This window comes from Cornus florida, unplaced genomic scaffold, assembly GCF_030987335.1.
Source record: "Cornus florida cultivar Cherokee Brave unplaced genomic scaffold, ASM3098733v1 CherokeeBrave_3.0.0_Hap2_Chr09, whole genome shotgun sequence".
Classification (NCBI taxonomy): domain Eukaryota; kingdom Viridiplantae; phylum Streptophyta; class Magnoliopsida; order Cornales; family Cornaceae; genus Cornus; species Cornus florida.
Window position 1 is genome coordinate 63,968,961 of NW_026775579.1, and position 20,853 is coordinate 63,989,813.

Here is a 20,853-nt window from a genome sequence, read left to right on the forward strand (position 1 = left end):
AAGTAGTAGGTGAACCGGGGTCCTTAAACTTTGGGAGAGTGTTATGTTGTAAAATGGAGCTCACTTGCTCGGTCAAGACCACTTTTCTTGGTGCTTGGCTTTTGTTCTTCCTCTTTTGGGTGCAAAGATCTTTCAAAAATTTGGCATAAGCCGGAATTTGCTTAATTGCATCCAAAAGCGAAAGATTGATCTTTACTTGCCTAAACACATCAATGATTTCATTAGTCTTGGTCTTTTATTTGTTAAGAGAAATGGATCCTTTCAAGGCATTTGGAAATAGAGCTTTAGGCTCAAAAGCTTTTTCAAAATCTTTCTTTGAAGAATTTTCAACACAAGAATTTTTCAAACTGTCACAAGAATTTTTCAAATAATCTTTTAAAGCTTTGTTCAAATCATTTTCCATTACTTTGTCAACAAAGGGGTCATGCATATGCAATAAAGGAGGAATAGGATGTGAAACAGGACGAGTGTCAACTTGTGGTTGCACCGGTTCACTCTCTTCATTGGATATACTCACTTGGTTGTCCACAATTCTCCCACTTCTCAAGGTTGTCACCGCATTGACATGTTCGATTGCGTGACCTTCCAATGAGGAATGTGTCTCTACAACACATTGTTGCTTTGGTGGTGCATTCAAAGGCATCTTCCCTTTCTCTCTAGCATTCAAAGTACTAGCTATTTGCCCTACTTAGGTTTCTAGCTTAGAAATGGATTGGAATGGGAATGAAGCAATTGAGTGTTTGCTTCTAGAGTGCTTAGAGCGGTCAACACTTTTTCCTCAAAAGCGGGACTCCTAGAATTTCCTATAGAATATGATGATTGGTTAGGAAAATGAGAATTAGAGAATTGATTACCATGCGATTGAAATGATGATGATCTAAAACCTTGGGAACCTTGGCCTTGCATTGGAGGTGGAACATACTTGTTTTGAAAACCACCTTAGGAAGGGTTTGAGCCTTCCCTTTGGCTTTTCCAAGAGAAGTTTGGATGGTTCCTCCAACTTGAATTGTAATGAGTGCCATAGGGATTATTCCCTTGGTTGACAAATGTAACATTGACTTGCTCATGGTTTTCACTTAGTACATGCCCATGGGGACAATTGGAAGTAGAATGTAAAACACTTGAACAAGTCATACATCATTCATTAGATGCACGATGATGAACATGATTAGGGGAGGGAGATACTTGATTCGCCGAAGTTTGGTTAATCAAAAATTGATGAAACCTTTGATAATGATTTCATCTCGGCAGCTATGTCATTGGAATTGTCAACTTGATATAAGCCAACATTCTTCCTTCCATCTAGATTTCTACTATTTTTATAGGATAAAAATCTATGCATTGAATTTTCACTCATACTTTCATACAATTGCCACACATCATCCTTATGCTTATCAAGGTAAGAACCACCCATTGATGCATCAACCATACCCTTGTGACTATCCGGCAAACTTTCAAAGAAATATTAAACTAGTTGCCACTTAGGTATGTCATGATGTGGGCATTTCCTAAGCAAGTCATTAAACATTTCCTATACCTCATGAAACGTTTCCCCATCCCCTTGAGAAAATTCTCTAATGGAAGTCCTCATGGCATTGGTCTTAGAAACCGGATAGTACTTCTTCAAGAACTCTTATTGCATTTCTGCCCAAGAAGTTATCGAGAAAGGCCTAAGATTGTTGAACTAATATTTTGCCTTGTCTTTAAGGATGAAAGGAAAAAGTTTAAGTTTTAAAACCTCTTCCGACATGTCCGTGTATTTCACGGTAGAACACACTTCAAGAAACTCATCCAAATACTTGTAAGGTTCTTCACTTGGAAGTCCACGATAGTTGGGAAGTATTTGAATGGTTTGCGGTTTAATCTCATAGTGATGTGCTCTAAATGGGGGCAATTGAGTAAATTATATTCATTAGGCACATAATGGTCTCTTAAAGCAATGGGAGGATTCACAACCAGTGGTGCTATTCGAATACCTTGATTGCCTTACATAATGGGAGGTTGTGGAGCAAAAATTGGCCGAGTCATTCCCAATGGAATTTGGCCTTGTTGTTGTGGTGGAATGAATGGTCTAGGCATACCTAATGGTACTTGAATGTTTTCATGATGCACATTAGGGTGGAGGATGTAATACCACTAGTTTTCAAAATGATAAAATGGGAATTTAATTTTGTTTTTTATTGCATTTTTATTTAATTATGTGACTTATGTGTTTTGTTGCTTAATTGATTAAGTGTTTAATTGAAATGGTTTAATTGGTTTTCTTTAATTGTGGATTTGTTTTGCTGTAATTATTTAATTATGATTTAACTTTATTTAAATTAATTGTTTATTTGTTTTAATTTAATTGGTTGATTAATAAGTTGTTTAATTAAATTAGTTTTATTTGTTTCAATTGTTTATTTAGGGTTTTGGTTCTGGGTAGTCACGTTTTTATATAGCTAACTTAGTATAGAATTAATTATTTTGTCGGTTGCATTCTTGTATTACAATTAGAATTAAGGTTGAGTTTTTATAAGCCTATATATATACATATATAATCTGCTAAGGGTTTTAGAACCCTATACACGAACTAGAGGCAGAGCAAAACAGAGAGAGGTTTAAGAGCAAAACAGAGAGGAAACCTAGGGTTGGCAAAGGAGGGTTTGCTCGTGTGTTGAACCAAGGAGGAAACAGAGGAGTCAAGGACAGTAGGGGTCACCGGAGAATTTAGGAAGACGACGCAGAGGTTTTGAACCTAACCTCAAAGGCAAGTTATATTCCTAACTCTCTCCTTTTGGCTCGTGTTCTTTGCATATCTAACACAATTCCAGGAACGTATAAGGATTAAAATTAAACTGGTTTGCATGACTCTGTTGTTCTAAAACTGGACCTAACCATAAGTTATAATGCTTATTTTATGATCTTTCGTGTTTAACTCATAAATTAATTCACAGAACTGGATGTATAATGCAAGTGAGTTGATGTAAACAGAGTTAAATTAGCTTGGAACACACTGGAAAGTATTAATGTTAATCTGGTTTGCATATTTAGGTTCGTCGGTAACTATATATGTTGACATGTTTTTTGTTTACTTGATTTAATTCTTTCTTGTTTTTTTTCTTTTTTTCTGTTCTGTTGAGAGTGGATTAAAGATTAATGGTTTTAAAATATTTGGGATGTTGGAACTTAATTTTAATTAGTAGAAATCATTAGGGTTAAGGACTGATCAAACTAGACGTCACCGGAGAAGACATAGTTGAAGAGAAGAAGCAGAGAGGAGGGGAGGAAGTTGGAGGCGGCTCCAAAAGGTTTTGGAGCCGACTCAAAGTAACTTGGAGGTGGCTCCAAGTGAGTTGGAATCGGCTCCATCTTGTTTGGAGGCGGCTCCAACTTGTTTGGAGCCGGCTCCTTCATGGTTTTTTCCAATTTTGGTTCTTTTAGCGATAGTTTGGGCTACAAGACTTGGATTTTGGTAATTTCAGATTCTATTGGAGGCTGAAATGGAGTGTTTAGTGATGTTCTAAAAGCTTATAAAAACTTCAGAGAACAAACTAAAACAAAATAAACCAGTTGAGGTTCATTCTTGAACAATAGGTAACATTTAACTAAACTAGATTACAGTTTCCGGATGTAGAAGGTGTTAAATTGATGTGTCTTCATATGGAAATTCTAAATAATTTGGAATGCAGATATTATGGTTCAGAAATGCTACATAAGCATGCAAGGCTACAAATCTCTAATTTTGTTTGCTGTGGATAAATTGACAGTTGCATATATGGGATCTGTTATTAATTATGAGAGGTTGTTGGAATAGACCTAAATCAGTATGTTCTTATATATATACTCTGCTCTAGTCTATCTTGTAGGGATTTAATTGATGTTTGTATGTATGTTATAAATCATCAGTTATTGGATTTTGAAAAATAGCGTGTGTAATCATGTTAATTTACAGAATTGTATCATGCTTTATATGGAATCATTGATGCTTATACTTAATGTATTTTTATCAATTGTGGACTTCCTGGAATGGTTGTAGTTATATATATATGTTTTGTATGACCAACACTGGATCGATGGTTTGTATGCACCGGTATGGGACGGTGACATGCTAGGGGGATTAGCTTCAAAAACGCTAAGTCCTACTTACTCTGGATTAAAGAATGGATTAACTAAAAGTTAAATCCTATGGATTTGTAGTGTCATGGCAACAACTAGTTGAGCGGCACTACTATGGATTCTAATGGAATTTAAATATATTTTTATGTTGCCACGATATGAGCCTGAGTCTCAGAGTCGTTGGTTAGGGAGTGTATATGCATTGGGATGCATAGCTGGCTATGATGGTTAGATATGTACCTTGCTAGGTCTAGGTAGTCATGCCCACCTCAGGTGTGTTTTGCATGGTGCCTGCTAGCTAGGTTGAGATGGGCCTGTAGTCCAGTGAGAGTCCTGTAGTGTGAATATATATATATATATATATATATATATATATATATATCTACGGACTATTTAGTTATTGTTTGATTGGTTAGGATGTACATGCATATCGAGTCTCTGTTTGGATTGTAGTAGGATAGAACTTATTCGTGGACCTGACCCACTTCTATTTTTTAGGTGTTCGACAGTTCCAGTCGTAGACTTGATCGTGCTGAGCAGAGACTGTTACTCACTCTTCTGACTACATAAGATGTTCTTTCTTATTTTAGTTTCGGTTTTTAATTCTGTAAATTTATTTATCGTTTGAGATTATTAGGGGTCCACTAGATGGATTTCTGAGTTGTACGGATTTGAAGGATTTAAATGATATTAATTTATTATTTAAAGTTTGAGGATTTTTATTTTAGATTTCTTTCAGCGTATTATTAATTTATTCTTAATTCAGTTTTTATTCCTGCTTGTTTATATATTGATTGTCTGATATCCCTCAGATCTGTGCTCGGACTTGATCACCCGTGACTCTAGAAACGAGGGGTATCATGGTTGGTATCAGAGCACTCCAGGTTCTAATGTCCTTAAGAGTATCTTTCGTTAGAAGTCTTCCGCGTTGCGTCTCTTAAAAAACTTATAGCCATATTAGGATTCGTTGTACTCTTTTACGGTTTATTAGGAGGAGCAGCTGATGTCAATTATATTCCATAATTATGGAATGGTTGACACTAGGAGGAGGATGCGGTCCAAGGCGACCGCGAATTAGACTCAAAGAAGTAAATGAGTACGTTATCGAGTTCTTTGTCAGAAGCAGAACTTAGGATTAAATGTTTAGTTCCGGTTGGTGATACTTTTAAAAGTATAAGCCAATGAAGGATTTAGAAGTGTGTTTTGGGTCAGCGCATAAGGGCCAACACGATTTCAGTTGTGCTCAGAAAAGAGACAACCGAGGACTAGGAGTCCAAAGAGGATTCTAGTAGAGGGGATTTCAACATACCCAGGAAAGAGGGTATTGAATCTTACAAATCAAGGATCATGTGAGAGTGATCTTGTTCACTAATAGTATAGTGAACGATACTTGTAGAATTGGTGTGGATCGACCTACATATAGTTAACCTTCCGTATTACCTTTAACAAAGGTAGATAAAGAGAATTTTTCAGGAGTTTAGGATCGGATGGAGATCATATCAAAATGCAACAATGAGGTTATATCACGTTCCGGAGAGTACGGGGATTGCATTAGACAGGTTGCATTCCGCAAATAAAGATGATGAGGTTTAAGCCTTTGGAATTTGCTGGGGCAAATGGATTTTGGTTTAAGCTAGGGTATGAGCATATGTTTCGAGGTTAGATAATTATTTACGAAACTATAAAAGGACATTGTGAACCAGTCTAGTAAGGTTGATTTCCCAAGAGACTGTTTTTCCTAGAAAGAATGATGTTTTATGTAGGGTTGTATTGTTGGTATGTGCCTTATGTGTTTAATTTTTTTTTTCCGTCAATTATTCAGAATTGGGGATGTGGTTTAGTAGGGACACAAGTGTGTGATCAACCAACTACTATTTTGGAGGAATAGCGTTAGTTATGCTAGGATTTTGAGCATATGGTCATAGGATTTGCTAGATATATAAAATTATAGTCAATCTATTGAACTTTTACACGCGTAATTATGGTATGTTTTTAGGATGAGATAATTAAACCAGTAGTACGAGTTAGATAATCTAGTACTATGGGTTTGATCTGCTTTAACGCTGCGATAGTTTATCAAAGGTACTAACTTTGCTGAACATCTTCTTGGAAATTTCAAAAGTTGTTCCCAAGTCAGCAGAGGGATTTTGAACTGGTTTAAGCATTTATCGGAATGACACAGACTGAAGATAGTAGACGGATTACCTATTCATCAGTCTATTCTTAATCAAGAATCTGATTCATGAGGGTGTGTCATTAGGAGGAGTTGACGGGATTTCATATAGTGGAGTAAGTAAAGTCTCATTATTTTTTTTTTAGGTCACAGTTCACAACAGATAGATATTGCTAAGAAATTGTTGACTAATTGAAGGATGGAAAGCTTTCTTATTCTTGTACAGTTAGACAGGAAGTCTAATGACACTTACTGGTGTGAGAACAGTAGGATGTCAGAGTCATGAAAGTATGACTGAACACCTAAATAAAGAAAAAGTGCACAATGTAGGTAGAAAAGCTGTTGCTAGTTGACTTCTGATAAATAGAATTACCGATTAACTTTCTATGTCGGTAAGTTTATCATGGATAGGAATGTATAGATATAGTTACAAAGTTAGCTTTTGCTAATGCTCTAAATTAAACAATGGGTGCAGATGAAAGCTAGTGATACCAGCCTAACGGTACTTTCTGTAGCCAAATTTGGAAGGAGGATGTAAAAACTGAGTTACACAACTCCTAGTTTATTCGGTTAGACACATAATGCTTCACGGAATAAAGCAGATGTGGGGAGGACAGGCAGGAAGTGGGACACAGAGATTTTGTCTCAAAGTCTTTTATCTAGTAGATAATTCCGATGGACCATCAGAGATTGCTAGATTCTTGCAGCCATTTCTCATACTAGAGTAGGAATGACAGAGTAGCTTCCACGGATTTAGTTGAAGGATTCTTGATTCTACGTAAGGGTCAGGGTTCTGGTTGAGAGAGTGCTTGACTGATAAAAATTAAATTAGTTTCGTTTGAGTCTATTTAGGAACTTATAAGATATAAGTTCATATGAATAGCACGGATCACGAGACGACTTGGATGCATAGAGGTGGTGATTTATACTTTACATTAAGTTTTATCTGGAGGAAGTTATTGGGAGAATGATAATTTTATCAACCGATATGGTAATTAAACCTTCGATGCTTATTAGCATGTGGAAGTGATTAACACTGGTTATTACCAGGGGAATAGAGGTAGTCAACTTAGAATATTTGAGCTGACCCCATAGGGGGTAGTATCTTACTCAGCTAAGTTCAGGGTACAGAAGGAGGACGAATGGTTTGTCTTAATGATGTCGGGAAGGTTGGAGTGACTGGGATGTAAAATTTATAAAATTTTATAGGACAGTCAAATGGTTATGAGTTGTAGCACGACATACCAGGTTCATTTTGGTGAATCGGTACGGATAGGGACATGTACATCACTGTCTCTAAGTGCATCACTTGTTAGTAGGGTTAAAAGTGATACCTGGATATCACTGGAGGTATTAAGCACTTCGATATCAAAATGGGAGTTAGCCTAATCAGGAGAGGATGGTTGGTAGAAATTACCAACATTGATTGGAATTTTAATTGGATTATGAGTAGCGGATCAAGTAAGTTCGATGGTAGACATCATTGTTAGTCGTGGTTGTTTTGGCGTGTCATGTCAATGCTACATTGCACTGATAACGGAGTTATAGCATGTGCTTATTTTGTCTAGTCGATTAATGGTGTTGTGTCAAAGGAATTTTCTGAAGGTGGTAGAGCAACAACTATGCTTCGCATCTCTAAACTGGAAATTTGATCGAGATATTATTTTTGATCATAGTGAATGTGCTGAGGATATATATCTTAGGTTTGCACGGGTAATTGAAAGTGTTACTTCATTTTTCAGTGATTGCTATGCTATGGAGGGCACAAGGAGGTTACTGCGACAAAGTTTGGGGTTTTGGTTATTACGTAGTGCAGATCTCTCACTGGTTGGTCTGCAATTGAAGCGAGGGTTAAATAATAAGACCTTGACTTTATTTAAGGATACATCGGAGTGAAATACTCTCTTTTATAGAGGATTGCGCATCGTTGAAGGCGGCAGTCGGATTTTGTAAATGGTTGAACTCGTGTATTTGAGTTTTCTAACCGGACATAGTTGGTTGGGATGTCTTCCATATTAGAAGCAATGTGTTCTGGAGGAAGGTCAGTTTTACGTATTACACTGACTTTTCACGGATTTTGTTTATCAATTTAGGTAATAGCCTATTGCTTAGCGTTACCCATGAGTTAGCGCTAGATGCATAGGAATTTTATGCGTCTGTTCTACGGAACTTGGAAGAATAGGGATTGTTACCCTTCACTAAATATTGGGTAGGATTGGCTCGTTACTAGATGCCACCTAGGAGTTGTACATGTAAGGTATTTCTTAAACTTGGAAACCTGGTTATTGATGGTTATGTTAGAATTTGGTGGAGCTCATATAAAACAGCCGTGCCACACGAAAACGGAAATGAATTTTGTCAAGATATTAATTCAGAGTTTTGTGAATTTCGAAGACGGAATTCCTTTTGTTAGGGGGGAAGAATGTAATACCCCTAGTTTTCAAAAGGATAAAATGGGAATTTAATTTTGTTTTTTATTGCATTTTTATTTAATTATGTGATTTATGTGTTTTGTTGCTTAATTGATTAAGTGTTTAATTGAAATGGTTTAATTGGTTTTCTTTAATTGTGGATTTGTTTTGCTGTAATTATTTAATTATGATTTAACTTTATTTGAATTAATTGTTTATTTGTTTTAATTTAATTGGTTGATTAATAAGTTGTTTAATTAAATTAGTTTTATTTGTTTCAATTGTTTATTTAGGGTTTTGGTTCTGGATAGTCACGTTTTTATATAGCCGACTTAGTATAGACTTAATTATTTTGTCGGTTGCATTCTTGTATTACAATTAGAATTAGGGTTGAGTTTTTATAAGCCTATATATATACATATATAATCTGCCAAGGGTTTTAAAACCCTATACACGTACTAGAGGCAGAGCAAAACAGAGAGAGGTTTAAGAGGAAAACAGAGAGGAAACCTAGGGTTTGGCAAATGAGGGTTTGCTCGTGTGTTGAACCAAGGAGGAAACAAAGGAATCGAGGACAGTAGGGGTCACCGGAGAATTTAGGAAGACGACGCAGAGGTTTTGAACCCAAACCTCAAAGGCAAGTTCTATTCCTAACTCTCTCCCTTTGGCTCGTGTTCTTTACATATCTAACACAATTCCAGGAACGTATAAGGATTAAAAGTAAACTAGTTTGCATGACTCTGTTGTTCTAAAACTGGACGTAGCCATAAGTTATAATGCTTGTTTTATGATCTTTCGTGTTTAACTCATAAATTAATTCATAGAACTGGATGTATAATGCAAGTGAGTTGATGTAGACAGAGTTAAATTAGCTTAGAACACACCGGAAAGTATTAATGTTAATCTGGTTCGTATATTTAGGTTCGTCTGTAACTATATATGTTGGCATGTTTTGTGTTTGCTTGTTTTAATTCTTTCTTGTTTTTTTTTTTTTTTTTTTCTGTTCTGTTGAGAGTGGATTAAAGATTAATGGTTTTAAAATATCTGGGATGTTGGAACTTAATTTTAATTAGTAGAAATCATTAGGGTTAAGGACTGATTAAACTAGACGTCACCGGAGAAGACGTAATTGAAGAAAAGAAGCAGAGAGGAGGGGAGGAAGTTAGAGGCGGCTCCAAAAGGTTTTGGAGCCGGCTCAAAAAGGTCTTGGAGGCGGCTCCAAATGAGTTAGACCCGGCTCCATCTTGTTTGGAGGCGGCTCCAACTTGTTTGGAGCCGGCTCGTTCATGGTTTTTTCCAATTTTGATTCTTTTGGCGATAGTTTGGGCTACGAGACTTGGATTTTGGTAATTTCAGATTCGGTTGGAGGCTGAAATGGAATGTTTAGTGATGTTTTAAAAGCTTCTAAAAACTTCAGAGAACAAACTAAAACAAAATAAACCAGTTGAGGTTCATTCTTAAACAATAGGTAACATTTAACTAAACTAGATTACAGTTTCCGGATGTAGAAGGTGTTAAATTGTTATATCTTCATATGGCAATTCTAAATAATTTGGAATGCAGATATTATGGTTTAGAAATGCTACATAAGCATGCAAGGCTACAAATCTCTAATTTTGTTTGCTGTGGATAAATTGACAGTTGCATATATGGGATGTGTTGTCAATTATGAGAGGTTGTTGGAATAGACCTAAATCAGTATATTCTTATATATATACTCTGCTCTAATCTATCTTGTTGGAATTTAATTGATGTTTGTATGTATGTTATAAATCATCCGTTATTAGATTTTGGAAAGTAGCGTGTGTAAGCATGTTAATTTACAGAATTGTATCATGCTTTATATGGAATCATTGATGCTTATACTTAATGTATTTTTATCAATTGTGGACTTCCTGGAATGGTTGTAGTTATATATATATGTTTTGTATGACCAACACTGGATCGATGGTTTGTATGCACCGATATGGGACGGTGACATACTAGGGGGATTAGCTTCAAAAACGCTAAGTCCTACCTATTCTGGATTAAGGAATGGATTAACTAAAAGTTAAATCCTATGGATTTGTAGTGTCATGGCAACAACTAGTTGAGCGGCACTACTATGGATTCTAATGGAATTTAAATATATTTTTATGGTGCCACGATATGAGCCTTAGTCTCAGAGTCGTTGGTTAAGGAGCGTATATGCATTGGGATGCATAGCTGGCTATGATGGTTAGATATGTACCCTGCTAGGTCTAGGTAGTCATGCCCACCTCAGGTGCGTTTTTCATATTGCATACTAGCTAGGTTGAGACGGGCCTATAGTCCAGTGAGAGTCCTGTAGTGTGAATATATATATATATATATATATATATATATATATATATATATATCTACGGACTATTTAGTTATTGTTGGATTGGTTAGGATGTACATGCGTATTGAGTCTCTGTTTGGATTGTAGTAGGATAGAACTTGTTCGTGGGCCTGACCCACTTCTATTTTTCAGGTGTTTGACAATTCCAGTCATAGACTTGATCGTGCTGAGCAGAGACTGTTACTCACTCTTCCGACTACATAGGATGTTCTTTCTTATTTTAGTTTCAGTTTTTAATTCTGTAAATTTATTTATCGTTTGGGATTATTAGGGGTCCACTAGATGGATTCCCGAGTTGTACGGATTTGAAGGATTTAAATGATATTAACTTATTATTTAAAGTTTGAGGATTTTTATTTTAGATTTCTTTCAGCGTATTATTAATTTATTCTTAATTCAGTTTTTATTCCTGCTTGTTTATATATTGATTATCTGATATCCCTCGGATCTGTACTCGGACTTGATCACCCGTGGCTCTAGAAACGAGGGGTATCACAGAGGATGCCTTGCTGGTTTATGTGACCAAGGTCCTCCACACAGTCGTCATTTAATTCCTCCACTGGTAAAATAGAGTGATGAGAACTACCTCTTCCCTTAGGATTACGAATAACCGATTCAAGATGCAAATTAGGAGGGACAAGAGTAGGATTTAATGACCTACGACCATGCATACACTAGCTAAACAAATAACAAGGAAATAACAATCACTTCGCCCCCACAACAAATCAATTAACAAACATTCTCCACATACATTGGTCCCATACTCCCATGCTTGAACAACATGCAAAGAAAAGTAAATTGCCTCCACGCGGGCTCACGATTTATCTAAGAATTGAAAAACTTGCCACCACGTGGGCTGACGATTTAACTAGAAATTGAGTTTAAAAGATCTTATAAAGGGTCTTTAAGCAACTTCAATTCATTTTTAAGTCTTAAGCTTTGCTATGCTTTGCAAATTTTTAGATTTTAGCTCCTTTTAGTTTTTGCTTAGCTTCACTTGGCTTCCTTGCTTTCAATTCTCTTTTGCTCAACTTCCTTGGCTCAATTCACCTAATCAAATATGAACAAACACAATAAGTAACAAAAAAGAAAATAAAGTAAAGACACGATCAAAAGAGTACTAATTCCTATTTGTTTCCAAAACACGGCGTTGCCAATTTGAATACCCAGCAACGGCGCCAAAAACTTGGTATGATGCCGTCGGTTGCACCTAAATTTGCAATAAAATAATGTGGCCAAGTTTTAAATTTATAAATGTCACTACTACCTCTAACTAAAAAGGTAGCTAGGGTGAGTAGGGATCGTCCCAAGGGATTTTTAGGTGTACTTGTAATGGAAACAATGTGTAGGGTTAGTAGGTCGAGTGATCAAGAGATGGTGTGTTTGGTTGAGTAGACTACAAATTAAACTAAACAAGTTCAATGTAGAATAAGCAAATTAAATGAAATTTAGAGAAAACAAGAGAGTGAGGTCTTGAGGTCTAGAGGTCACCACTAAACATCACCATTCTAGACATTCAATGCATAATTAATAAGGGGAAACACGTGTTGCAATTTGAGACTGTGTGATTGATTGTTTCAACAAGTATGGATGACCAATTAAGCATATATTGTCTAAGCAATCTAGTGAATAGTACAATACATCAAATTAAGCCATTAATCCTTCCTTTAAGCTCACAATCCAAACACATCACATGGTTAGAGAATAATACTACTTGCATTCATAAGCATGGAACATCAAACAACAAGCATGGATTGTCCTCCCATCTAACAACTAAGGCAACTACACTACAACTAAGTTAAGGGCATGAAAATTAAACTAAAGAAACTAAGAGAGAGGCACAATCCATCAAGACATGAGTATGAACCATCAGATAAACCATAATAGTATCTATTAAGCACTATGCCTTGACAATCTCTAGATCCATAGCATCAACACACAAAGACATGCATCAATAATACAAAAACTAGAGATAAATACATGAACATCTATTCTAGCATACATAGACATATGGAGAGAATGAAATGATCAATTGGAAGTATTGAACCACACAAATCATTGAATAAACAAGATTTATATATAAAATAAATGTCAAGACAAGATTATAACACAAATCCCCTCAAAATACAAAGCATTAGAGTCTAGAAGGCATGCTTAGGGCTAGCTCTAGCCCCAAGAAGATGTTTAGCCACTCATTGAAGTAGTCATCCAACCCTCAAGGGCTATTTCCATGGTAGGAATGACCTCCTTCTTGATAGAAACCCTAGAAGAATGGAAGAACTCCCAAAAATATGTCTCTAGCCTCTCCTCCTCTCTTTTCTTCCTCTCTAAGGATGTTTCTAAGTTTATTAGATGATATATGAGATATGTATATCCTCTTGTAAAAGAAACTGAAAATCCTTATATAGGTAGGTCAAGTGTCACACCCAATGGTCTGGATTCATGCACTAGGGTCCTTGCAATGATTGCACTATGAGCCAACTTTTAATGAGCTGGACTTATTTTTTTCGGACTTGAGGAGGTTCGATCGATCGAACTATGCTGAGATCGATCGAACTGTGGTGAGATCCATCGAACTGTGGTGAGATCCATCGAATGCTGCAGAGATCAATCCATACTTGGCAGCACCTTTTTGAATAAAGACAAATCTCTGAGATATTTTGGGATATTTTGGGAAATAGACAAAAGTGGTAGGTAGGGTGGTAGGTGTGGATAAGATCAAATACGTTCGATCGATCGAAAAATGGTTGGATCGATCGAACATTGTGGAATCTTTTAGATAAGGACAAGGGCTTGGATCCATCTTGAAGTGTCCAGATCGATGTTGCTTTGATTGATCGAAGTGATGTTGAGATTGATCGAACTTCCTAATTTCCACACGTTACTTCCTTCTGCTTCCACTTTGCTCCTTTCTTCCATCCAGCTTGAGTTAGCTTCTTTAATGCTCTTATTTGGCTGAATTAACTTATTTTTGGGATAAGTGTCTGAAAAGGGCAATAACATGAAATTAGTCTAAAATAGGAAACTAAGATAGATAAAGGTCCTATAATACCTAAGCTTAAGGGGTTTAATTGCGCACTTTTCAGTGCTCATCACTTTCCCTCTAAGTCCTCTAACCCGTATGTTCCTGGTCGCTAACATCGCGTAACTTTGTAAGGCCCTTCCCATTTAGGACCCAGTTTCCCTATTGTTGAATCCTTAGTTGCTTGAGTAACTTTGCGGAGTACTAAATCTCCTACTGAGAACCTCCTAAGCTTGACCCGACCATTGTAATACGTGGAAACCTTGTGTTGATAGGCAGCCATCTTAATCTGGGCTTGGTCTTTCCTTTCTTCGGTCAGGTCCAAGCTTACTTCCAACTCCCTTTCGTTCTGCTTGGGCTCATAGTGCTCCGTCCTAAAACTTGTTAGGCCAACCTCTACCGGTACTACTGCCTCACTCCCAAACACTAAAAGAAAAGCGGTTTCCCCTATGGGAGTCCTTACAATAGTACGGTAAGCCCATAGTACACTCAGCAGCTGCTCAAGCCACAGTCCTTTTGCAACGTCAAGTCAAGTCTTGATCATCTAAAGGATTATTCTGTTAGTGACTTCGTCCTATCCATTCACCTGGGGATGTCCTGGCAATGAGAAATGAATTTGAATCCTGAGCTCGGAACAAAAATTTTTGAAGTCAGAGTTGTTGAACTGTTTTGCATTGTCTATGACAATCACTCTAGGAATCCCGAATCTGCAACCTATTGATTTCCACACAAAATTCCTTATATTGTTCTCTGTGATCTTGGCCAGAGGCTTAGCTTCTACCCATTTAGTGAAGTAATCAACCATAACAATGGCATACTTAGTCTGCCCTTTGTTCTTGACGAGAGGGCCAATCAGGTCCATTCCCCATTGAGCAAATAGCTATGGTCCTGACATGGGAGTCATCTCCTCTAACGATTGTCTCGGGATGTTGGCAAATCGTTGACACTTGTCACACCTTTTAACGAAGTCAAGTGCATCTTTTTACATGGTGGGCCAATAGTATCCTTGTCGGATGGCCTTGTTAGCAAGTGACCTACCCCCAGCATGGTTTCCACAAACTCCTAGGTGGATCTCCCTCAAAATGTAGCCAGCATCGTAAATACAGCATGGAGAAGCTTCTCTTGTAGATCACCCCTTTGATAAACATAAACCTAGCAGCTCGCATCTTAACCTTTCGAGCTTCTGCTCGGTCTGTTGGTAGCACCCCATCCTTGATATATCTGATGATAGGATCTGCCCATTCCACACTCAATATCGCTTGTTGCACTTCAATTTGTCTCTCCTGAGATATAGATGGTTCATCCAAATATTCCAGTAGTATAGTCTTATTGATCTCAGGTTCCAATGCAGTAGCTAGCCGGGCTAAGGCATCTGCTTTCCCGTTCTCTTCTCGTGGTATTTGATGAATTGAGAATCTTTGGAAATGATTCTTTAATTCCTCCACCTTCTGTAGGTAACTCTTCATCTTCTCGTCCTGTGCCTCATATTCCGCTTAAACTTGTCCAGCTACCAGCTGGGAGTCGATGTACACCTTTAATTACTCAACCCCTAGGGCATTTGCCACATTTAATCTTGCTAAATCTTGCTATCAAGGTTTCGTACTCTGCCTCATTGTTGGTTGCTTTGAAACCAAACTGAAGTGCATACTGTATACTTTCTCCCTCTGGGGAGCAAGAACAAACCCGGCTCCGCTAGCCTGAACATTAGATGACCCATCCACAAACAAGTTCCAGACTACTTCTGGGCCTATCTGTTCACTTGAACCTGGTTCTGTCAAAAATTGGGGTTGTTTCTCCTCTTCTGGAGGGGTAAACTCAACTAAGAAATCAGTCAACACCTGAGCCTTTGCTGCTGTTCTTATCTTGTACTGAATATCGAACTCTCCTAACTCTACTGACCACTTCATCAGTCGACCAGAGCTTTCTAGCTTGTGTAAGACCTGTCGAAGGGGTTGATCTGTTAGCACCACTATCCTATGCGCTTAAAAGTATGGTCTTAGTTTCCTGACGGACATAATTAAAGCAAAGGCTAACTGTTCCATCCTTGGATATCTTTCCTCTGCACCCCTAAGTGCTCTGCTCATGAAGTACACTAGCCTATGGACCTCTTCTTCTTCTCGTATCAAAGCTGACCTGACAGCTGTCGTGGAGATCGCAAGGTATATGTATAGTTCCTCTCCCGGTATGGTTCGAGACAGTAATGAGGGAGAATTAAGGCATTGCTTTAGTTCTTTGAACGCCTGCTCACACTCTAAGGTCCATTTAAAAGCCTTCCTTAGCACATGAAAGAAAAGTAGACACCTGTCAGTTGACCGAGAGATTAGCCTACTCAAGGCAGCAATCTTCCCTGTTAGTCGTTGTAGATCCTTGGTTGATATTGGCGATCTCATGTCAATGACTGCTCGGATCTTCTCTGGATTGGCCTCAATTCCTCTTCTGCTTACCATATATCCCAAGAATTTTCCTGAGGAAACCCCAAAGGCACACTTGTTGGGGTTGAGTTTCATCTTATGCCTCTTAAGTACCTCAAAGGTCTCCTACAGGTCAGTCAAATGGTCTTCAGCTATTAAGCTTTTCACCAACATGTCATCAACATATACCTCCATATTTCTACCAATTTGGTGCTTAAACATTGCATTCATTAGCCTCTAGTATGTTGCACCAGCTTTCTTGAGCCCAAAAGGTATTACTTTGTAATAGTACATACCTCTATCAGTGATAAAGGCTATTTTTTCTCTATCTGAGGTGTACATAGATATCTGGTTGTATCCAGAATATGCATCCATGAAACTTAGTAGTTCGTGTCCAGCCGTTCCCTCAACGAGCATATCGATTCTTGGGAGAGGAAAGTTGTCCTTCGGGCAAGCTTTGTTAAGGTCGGTGAAATCCACACATAACCTCCACTTTCCATTTGCCTTCTTCACTAGGACCGCATTTGCCAGCCAGTCGAGGTAGTACACCTCTTAAATAAAGTCAGCTTTTAAGAGTTTTTCCACCTCTTCTAATATAACCTGATTCCTCTCTAGAACGAAAGTCCTCCTCTTTTGCCTGACAGGTTTGAAGTTAAAATTTACATTTAGGCGGTGCTCCATGATAGTGAGGTCTATACCCGACATGTCTTCATGCACCCATGCAAATACGTCTCGATTCTTCCTGAGGAATTGAGTAAGTTCATCTTTGATACCTAGGGGGAATAAAGACCCTATACTCACTTTCTTCTCGGGCTCACCATCACCAAGGATGACCTCTTCTAGCTCCTCTGTAGGTTCCGCTCTATGAAAGTCTGGCATATCTCTCCCTTCCAGCCCTTTAATCGTAAGTGCCTCTTGCACTTTTGTTTTTCTGAGAGAGGCGTCATAACATTCTCGATCCATTGTTTGGTCCCCTCTTAGCTTTCCCATACCATATTCAATTGGGAAACGCATCAGGAGATGGTAAGTGAAAGTGATTGCTTTCATGGCATTCAATGTTTTCCTCCCCAGTATAATATTGTATAATGATAGACAGTTCACCACTACAAAGTCCACCATTACAGTGACCAGCTTTGGATTGGCTCCTGCAGTGACTGGAAGGGTAACTGCCCCCAGTGGATATACTTTGTCACCTGAAAATCCCACCAGTGGTGACTTCATGGGTCGAAGCTTCTCTTGGCCGATTTTTAATTTGTCATACACCCCAATAAATAGTATGTCAGCTGAGTTACCATTGTCTATCAATATTCGTCGAATAGTGAAATTAGAGATGACCATGGAAACTTCCAGAGGGTCATCATGGGGCTAGTGAATTCCCTTGTCATCTTCTTCAGAAAAGGTTATGACTGGCTCCTCAACTCGCAGTAATTTTGTTAGAGGACTTGTCACTTTAACTTCATTCACCTCTAAAAAACTCCAAATTCTCCTGGCATGAGCCCTCCGAGCCGAACTCGTCTCCCCACCACTAGCGAAGCCACCTGATATAACTTTGATCTCACCCATTGGTTGGTATTGAGGAGGGTGATCATCTCGGCCCTCTCGGGCTGAGTTGGAGCCTCCTTTTTCCATTCTCAGTCGTAAATTTGCGTAAATGACCCTTACAAACAAGGTTCTTGATCTGGTTTTTATGGTCGAAACAATCTTCTGTGTTATGTCCATGGCCCCGGTGGAACCTACAGTATTTATCTCGAGACCTCTTTGTTGGATCAGATTTTAGCTTTGGTGGCCATTTCAATGATGCGTCATCTTAAATCTGCAAAAAAACCTGCTCTACAGATGTATTTAGGGGGGTGTAGTTATTATACCTGCCTGGGCTCACTGGACGGCGAGATGATCTGTCAGCCTGGCTGTTTGAGAATTTCTTGTACTTCGATTCCCTTTCCTCCCTAGTGCTAGATGCTAGCCTCTTTTTATCCAACCTCTTAGCTTCATCATCTTTGTTTTTTTGTGCATTCATAGCATCCTCAGCATTCATGTGCTTCCGCGCCCTAACCATTAACTCTGTCATGCTCGTAGAGGCTTCCTTTGACAAGGAAAATAGGAACTTAGAGGTCTGTAGTCCTCCCATAAAGGCTGTGAGGGCAACCTTGTCGTCCATCTCTTTTACCTGCAGCATTTTAGTGTTAAAATGACTTATGTAATCACGAAGAGGCTCTCCCTTTTGCTGCTTCACATTTAGTAAATGTGTTGCTGGTCTCCTATACCTCTGCCCAGCGATGAAGTGTCCTATGAATTGTTTGCTCAATTCTTCAAAGTTTTCAATGGAGTCTGGTTTTAATTTATTGAACCAGAGATGAGCCCAACCCTTTAGTGTGGTAGGGAAAGCCCTGCACATAATCTTGTCTGGTACGGCTTGTAAATATATAAAAGCTTTGTAGGTCTCCAAATGGTCGAGAGGGTCCCGCGTCCCATCGAAGCTCTCAAGAGTTGGCATCTTAAATTTGCTAGGTAGAGGATAACTCATAACAACTGGGCTAAAAGCTAGGTTGGTCTTCTATACCATATCGTTCACTACAGCCTGGCGCTTCCATTTCATCGCGTGCATGACGTCGTCAACTCTAGCTTTCAGATCCTGAATCTCTAGATCGAAATAAGTGGCGTTCTCAGTCTTATCACCAACATAACTAGAAGTATCTCCACGAAGCCTAGTGGTATTCCGTTTAGGGGAACGATGGTGATGGCTCCTCTATTGACCCCCTATTTGACTAAGCTCAACATCGTTGTTAACCCTACGGGAGTCATTGTTGGGTACTTCACTGTTTCTCTCCTAGTTGGTGGCGGCTAAGCGTTGCAGAATCATCGCATTTTGTTGGACTAAGGTTTAAACCTGTTGTTCCAACGCTACGACACGTTCCTGATCGTTTGAGACGACCCGCGACCGAGGGGGGGGTGGGTTGCCCCGTCGAGTCCCTTTCATCAGAAGCCAACGCTTCGTCCTTGCCAGCAGCCAGACCAGATCGCAATAGAACCATGCTTTGTTTAGAGAACAAAAATATGTTCCCACAGACGGCACCAACTGTTGAGGATGGATTCTACGCGACCCGAATCTGATCTGACTTCCTGAACAAAGAGAAAAAAAGATGATCCTACAAACACCGGTGTGTTACCAGTGAAGTAGGCCCCGATGAACAAGTCAGTATGCGAAGTAATCTCTCTGGAGAAATCAATAAATTGAGTTAGGATTTATTACGTACCTCTAAACGTCGATTAGCCCCATTTATTTATAGAGCTTAGGTCAGGATGTCACGTAGAGTTACCGCTGTCTTCATCCTTATCGTAATCTGTAGATTTAATCCTTATCGTAATCTGTAGAGCCTATCTCAATCTTATGAGATAGCACGTTAATTTAACAACCTTCCCTTATCTACGGGTATTTAATTTATACATCCATCAATATATATCAAAAAAATTTGATATGAACACTAATAATAAATTAGAATTGATGGAGATTGGAAATAAATAAAAAGATTTTGGAAAGTACCTATTTAGGGAGATAGAGAGATGGTACTATCACCTCTGCACATAATCTCGTTGTTGCCCCATCTCACAAAGGAACGTGTGATTTTACATATAAGGGGAAATGGGTGAAAATCACATGGAAGTATGACACAATTTTTTAATTATAAAATAAAAAATAAATAAAGAAATAAAAAGGTGTTCATTTGACGATATTAGAATATTAGAATAGTTAAAAAATATATATATGAAGATTGATAAAGTGTTGTTTGAAAAACAAGGTAAAATCAAATAAAACCATCTTTTATATAATCATATAATCTCATGTAGTATTAAATAATTCCTATACTAACAAAATTGATCATTTTACCCCCACTAATAAAAGTGATTCCTATACTAACAAAATTGATCATTTTACCCCCACTAATAAAAGTGATTGTTTGTTTTAGCAGAAAATATTTTTGGTGTATATTTTTTATTATTAGTTGTTGTAAAATATATACAAAAAAAATTAAAGTTAAAAGCTAACAAAAATAACTTATTTATTAATTTTTAATAAGTCATTTTACATATCCTACCTGATGGACTCGACTTCAACCGCGACTTAGGCCTTTGCCAAATACCGAAAAACAAAAATAAAAAAAAAAGATATTTTACCTAATAAAAAAATATATTTTTTACGCTTGTTTGGTGATGATAAATCTATTACCTAGATAATCAACATAATTAATCTTACTATTTTATTTTTAATTTAAAAGCTGGACATTTTGGTCATATGGATTTTTAATTTAAAAGCTGGACATTTTGGTTATATGGAGAATAAGCAGTTGGTGTCTGATGACGAAAACTTTGACTCACTA

At 37.9% G+C, this 20,853-nt stretch overlaps 2 protein-coding genes across 2 annotated transcripts; both read right to left on the bottom strand.

The window, feature by feature from the left end:
- Nucleotides 1–15,100: 15,100 nt before the first annotated feature.
- Nucleotides 15,101–17,815, bottom strand: LOC132272716 (uncharacterized). Its single transcript, XM_059773810.1, has 4 exons — nt 17,078–17,815; nt 16,172–16,603; nt 15,722–16,006; nt 15,101–15,541 (listed from the first exon to the last, which is right to left on the bottom strand). The coding sequence occupies exons 1-4, from the start codon at nt 17,813–17,815 to the stop codon at nt 15,101–15,103; spliced, it is 1,896 nt and encodes a 631-aa protein (XP_059629793.1).
- A 469-nt stretch (nt 17,816–18,284) lies between these two features.
- LOC132272717 (uncharacterized) lies at nt 18,285–18,971 on the bottom strand. Its single transcript, XM_059773811.1, has one exon. It carries the CDS (start codon nt 18,969–18,971, stop codon nt 18,285–18,287), a length of 687 nt encoding a protein of 228 aa, XP_059629794.1.
- Nucleotides 18,972–20,853: the final 1,882 nt, after the last annotated feature.

Bases quoted from the DNA above. Each gene is read 5' to 3' on its own strand.
- LOC132272716 (XM_059773810.1), bottom strand. From the start codon at position 17,815: ATGGTCATCTCTAATTTCACTATTCGACGAATATTGATAGACAATGGT. The intron at 16,604-17,077 runs GTTATATTAGAA...ACTGACCTGTAG, and splicing joins TCGTTCTAGAGAGGAATCAG to GAGACCTTTGAGGTACTTAA. The intron at 16,007-16,171 runs GTCCATAGGCTA...CCCCTTCGACAG, and splicing joins TGATACGAGAAGAAGAAGAG to GTCTTACACAAGCTAGAAAG.
- LOC132272717 (XM_059773811.1), bottom strand. From the start codon at position 18,971: ATGCCAACTCTTGAGAGCTTCGATGGGACGCGGGACCCTCTCGACCAT.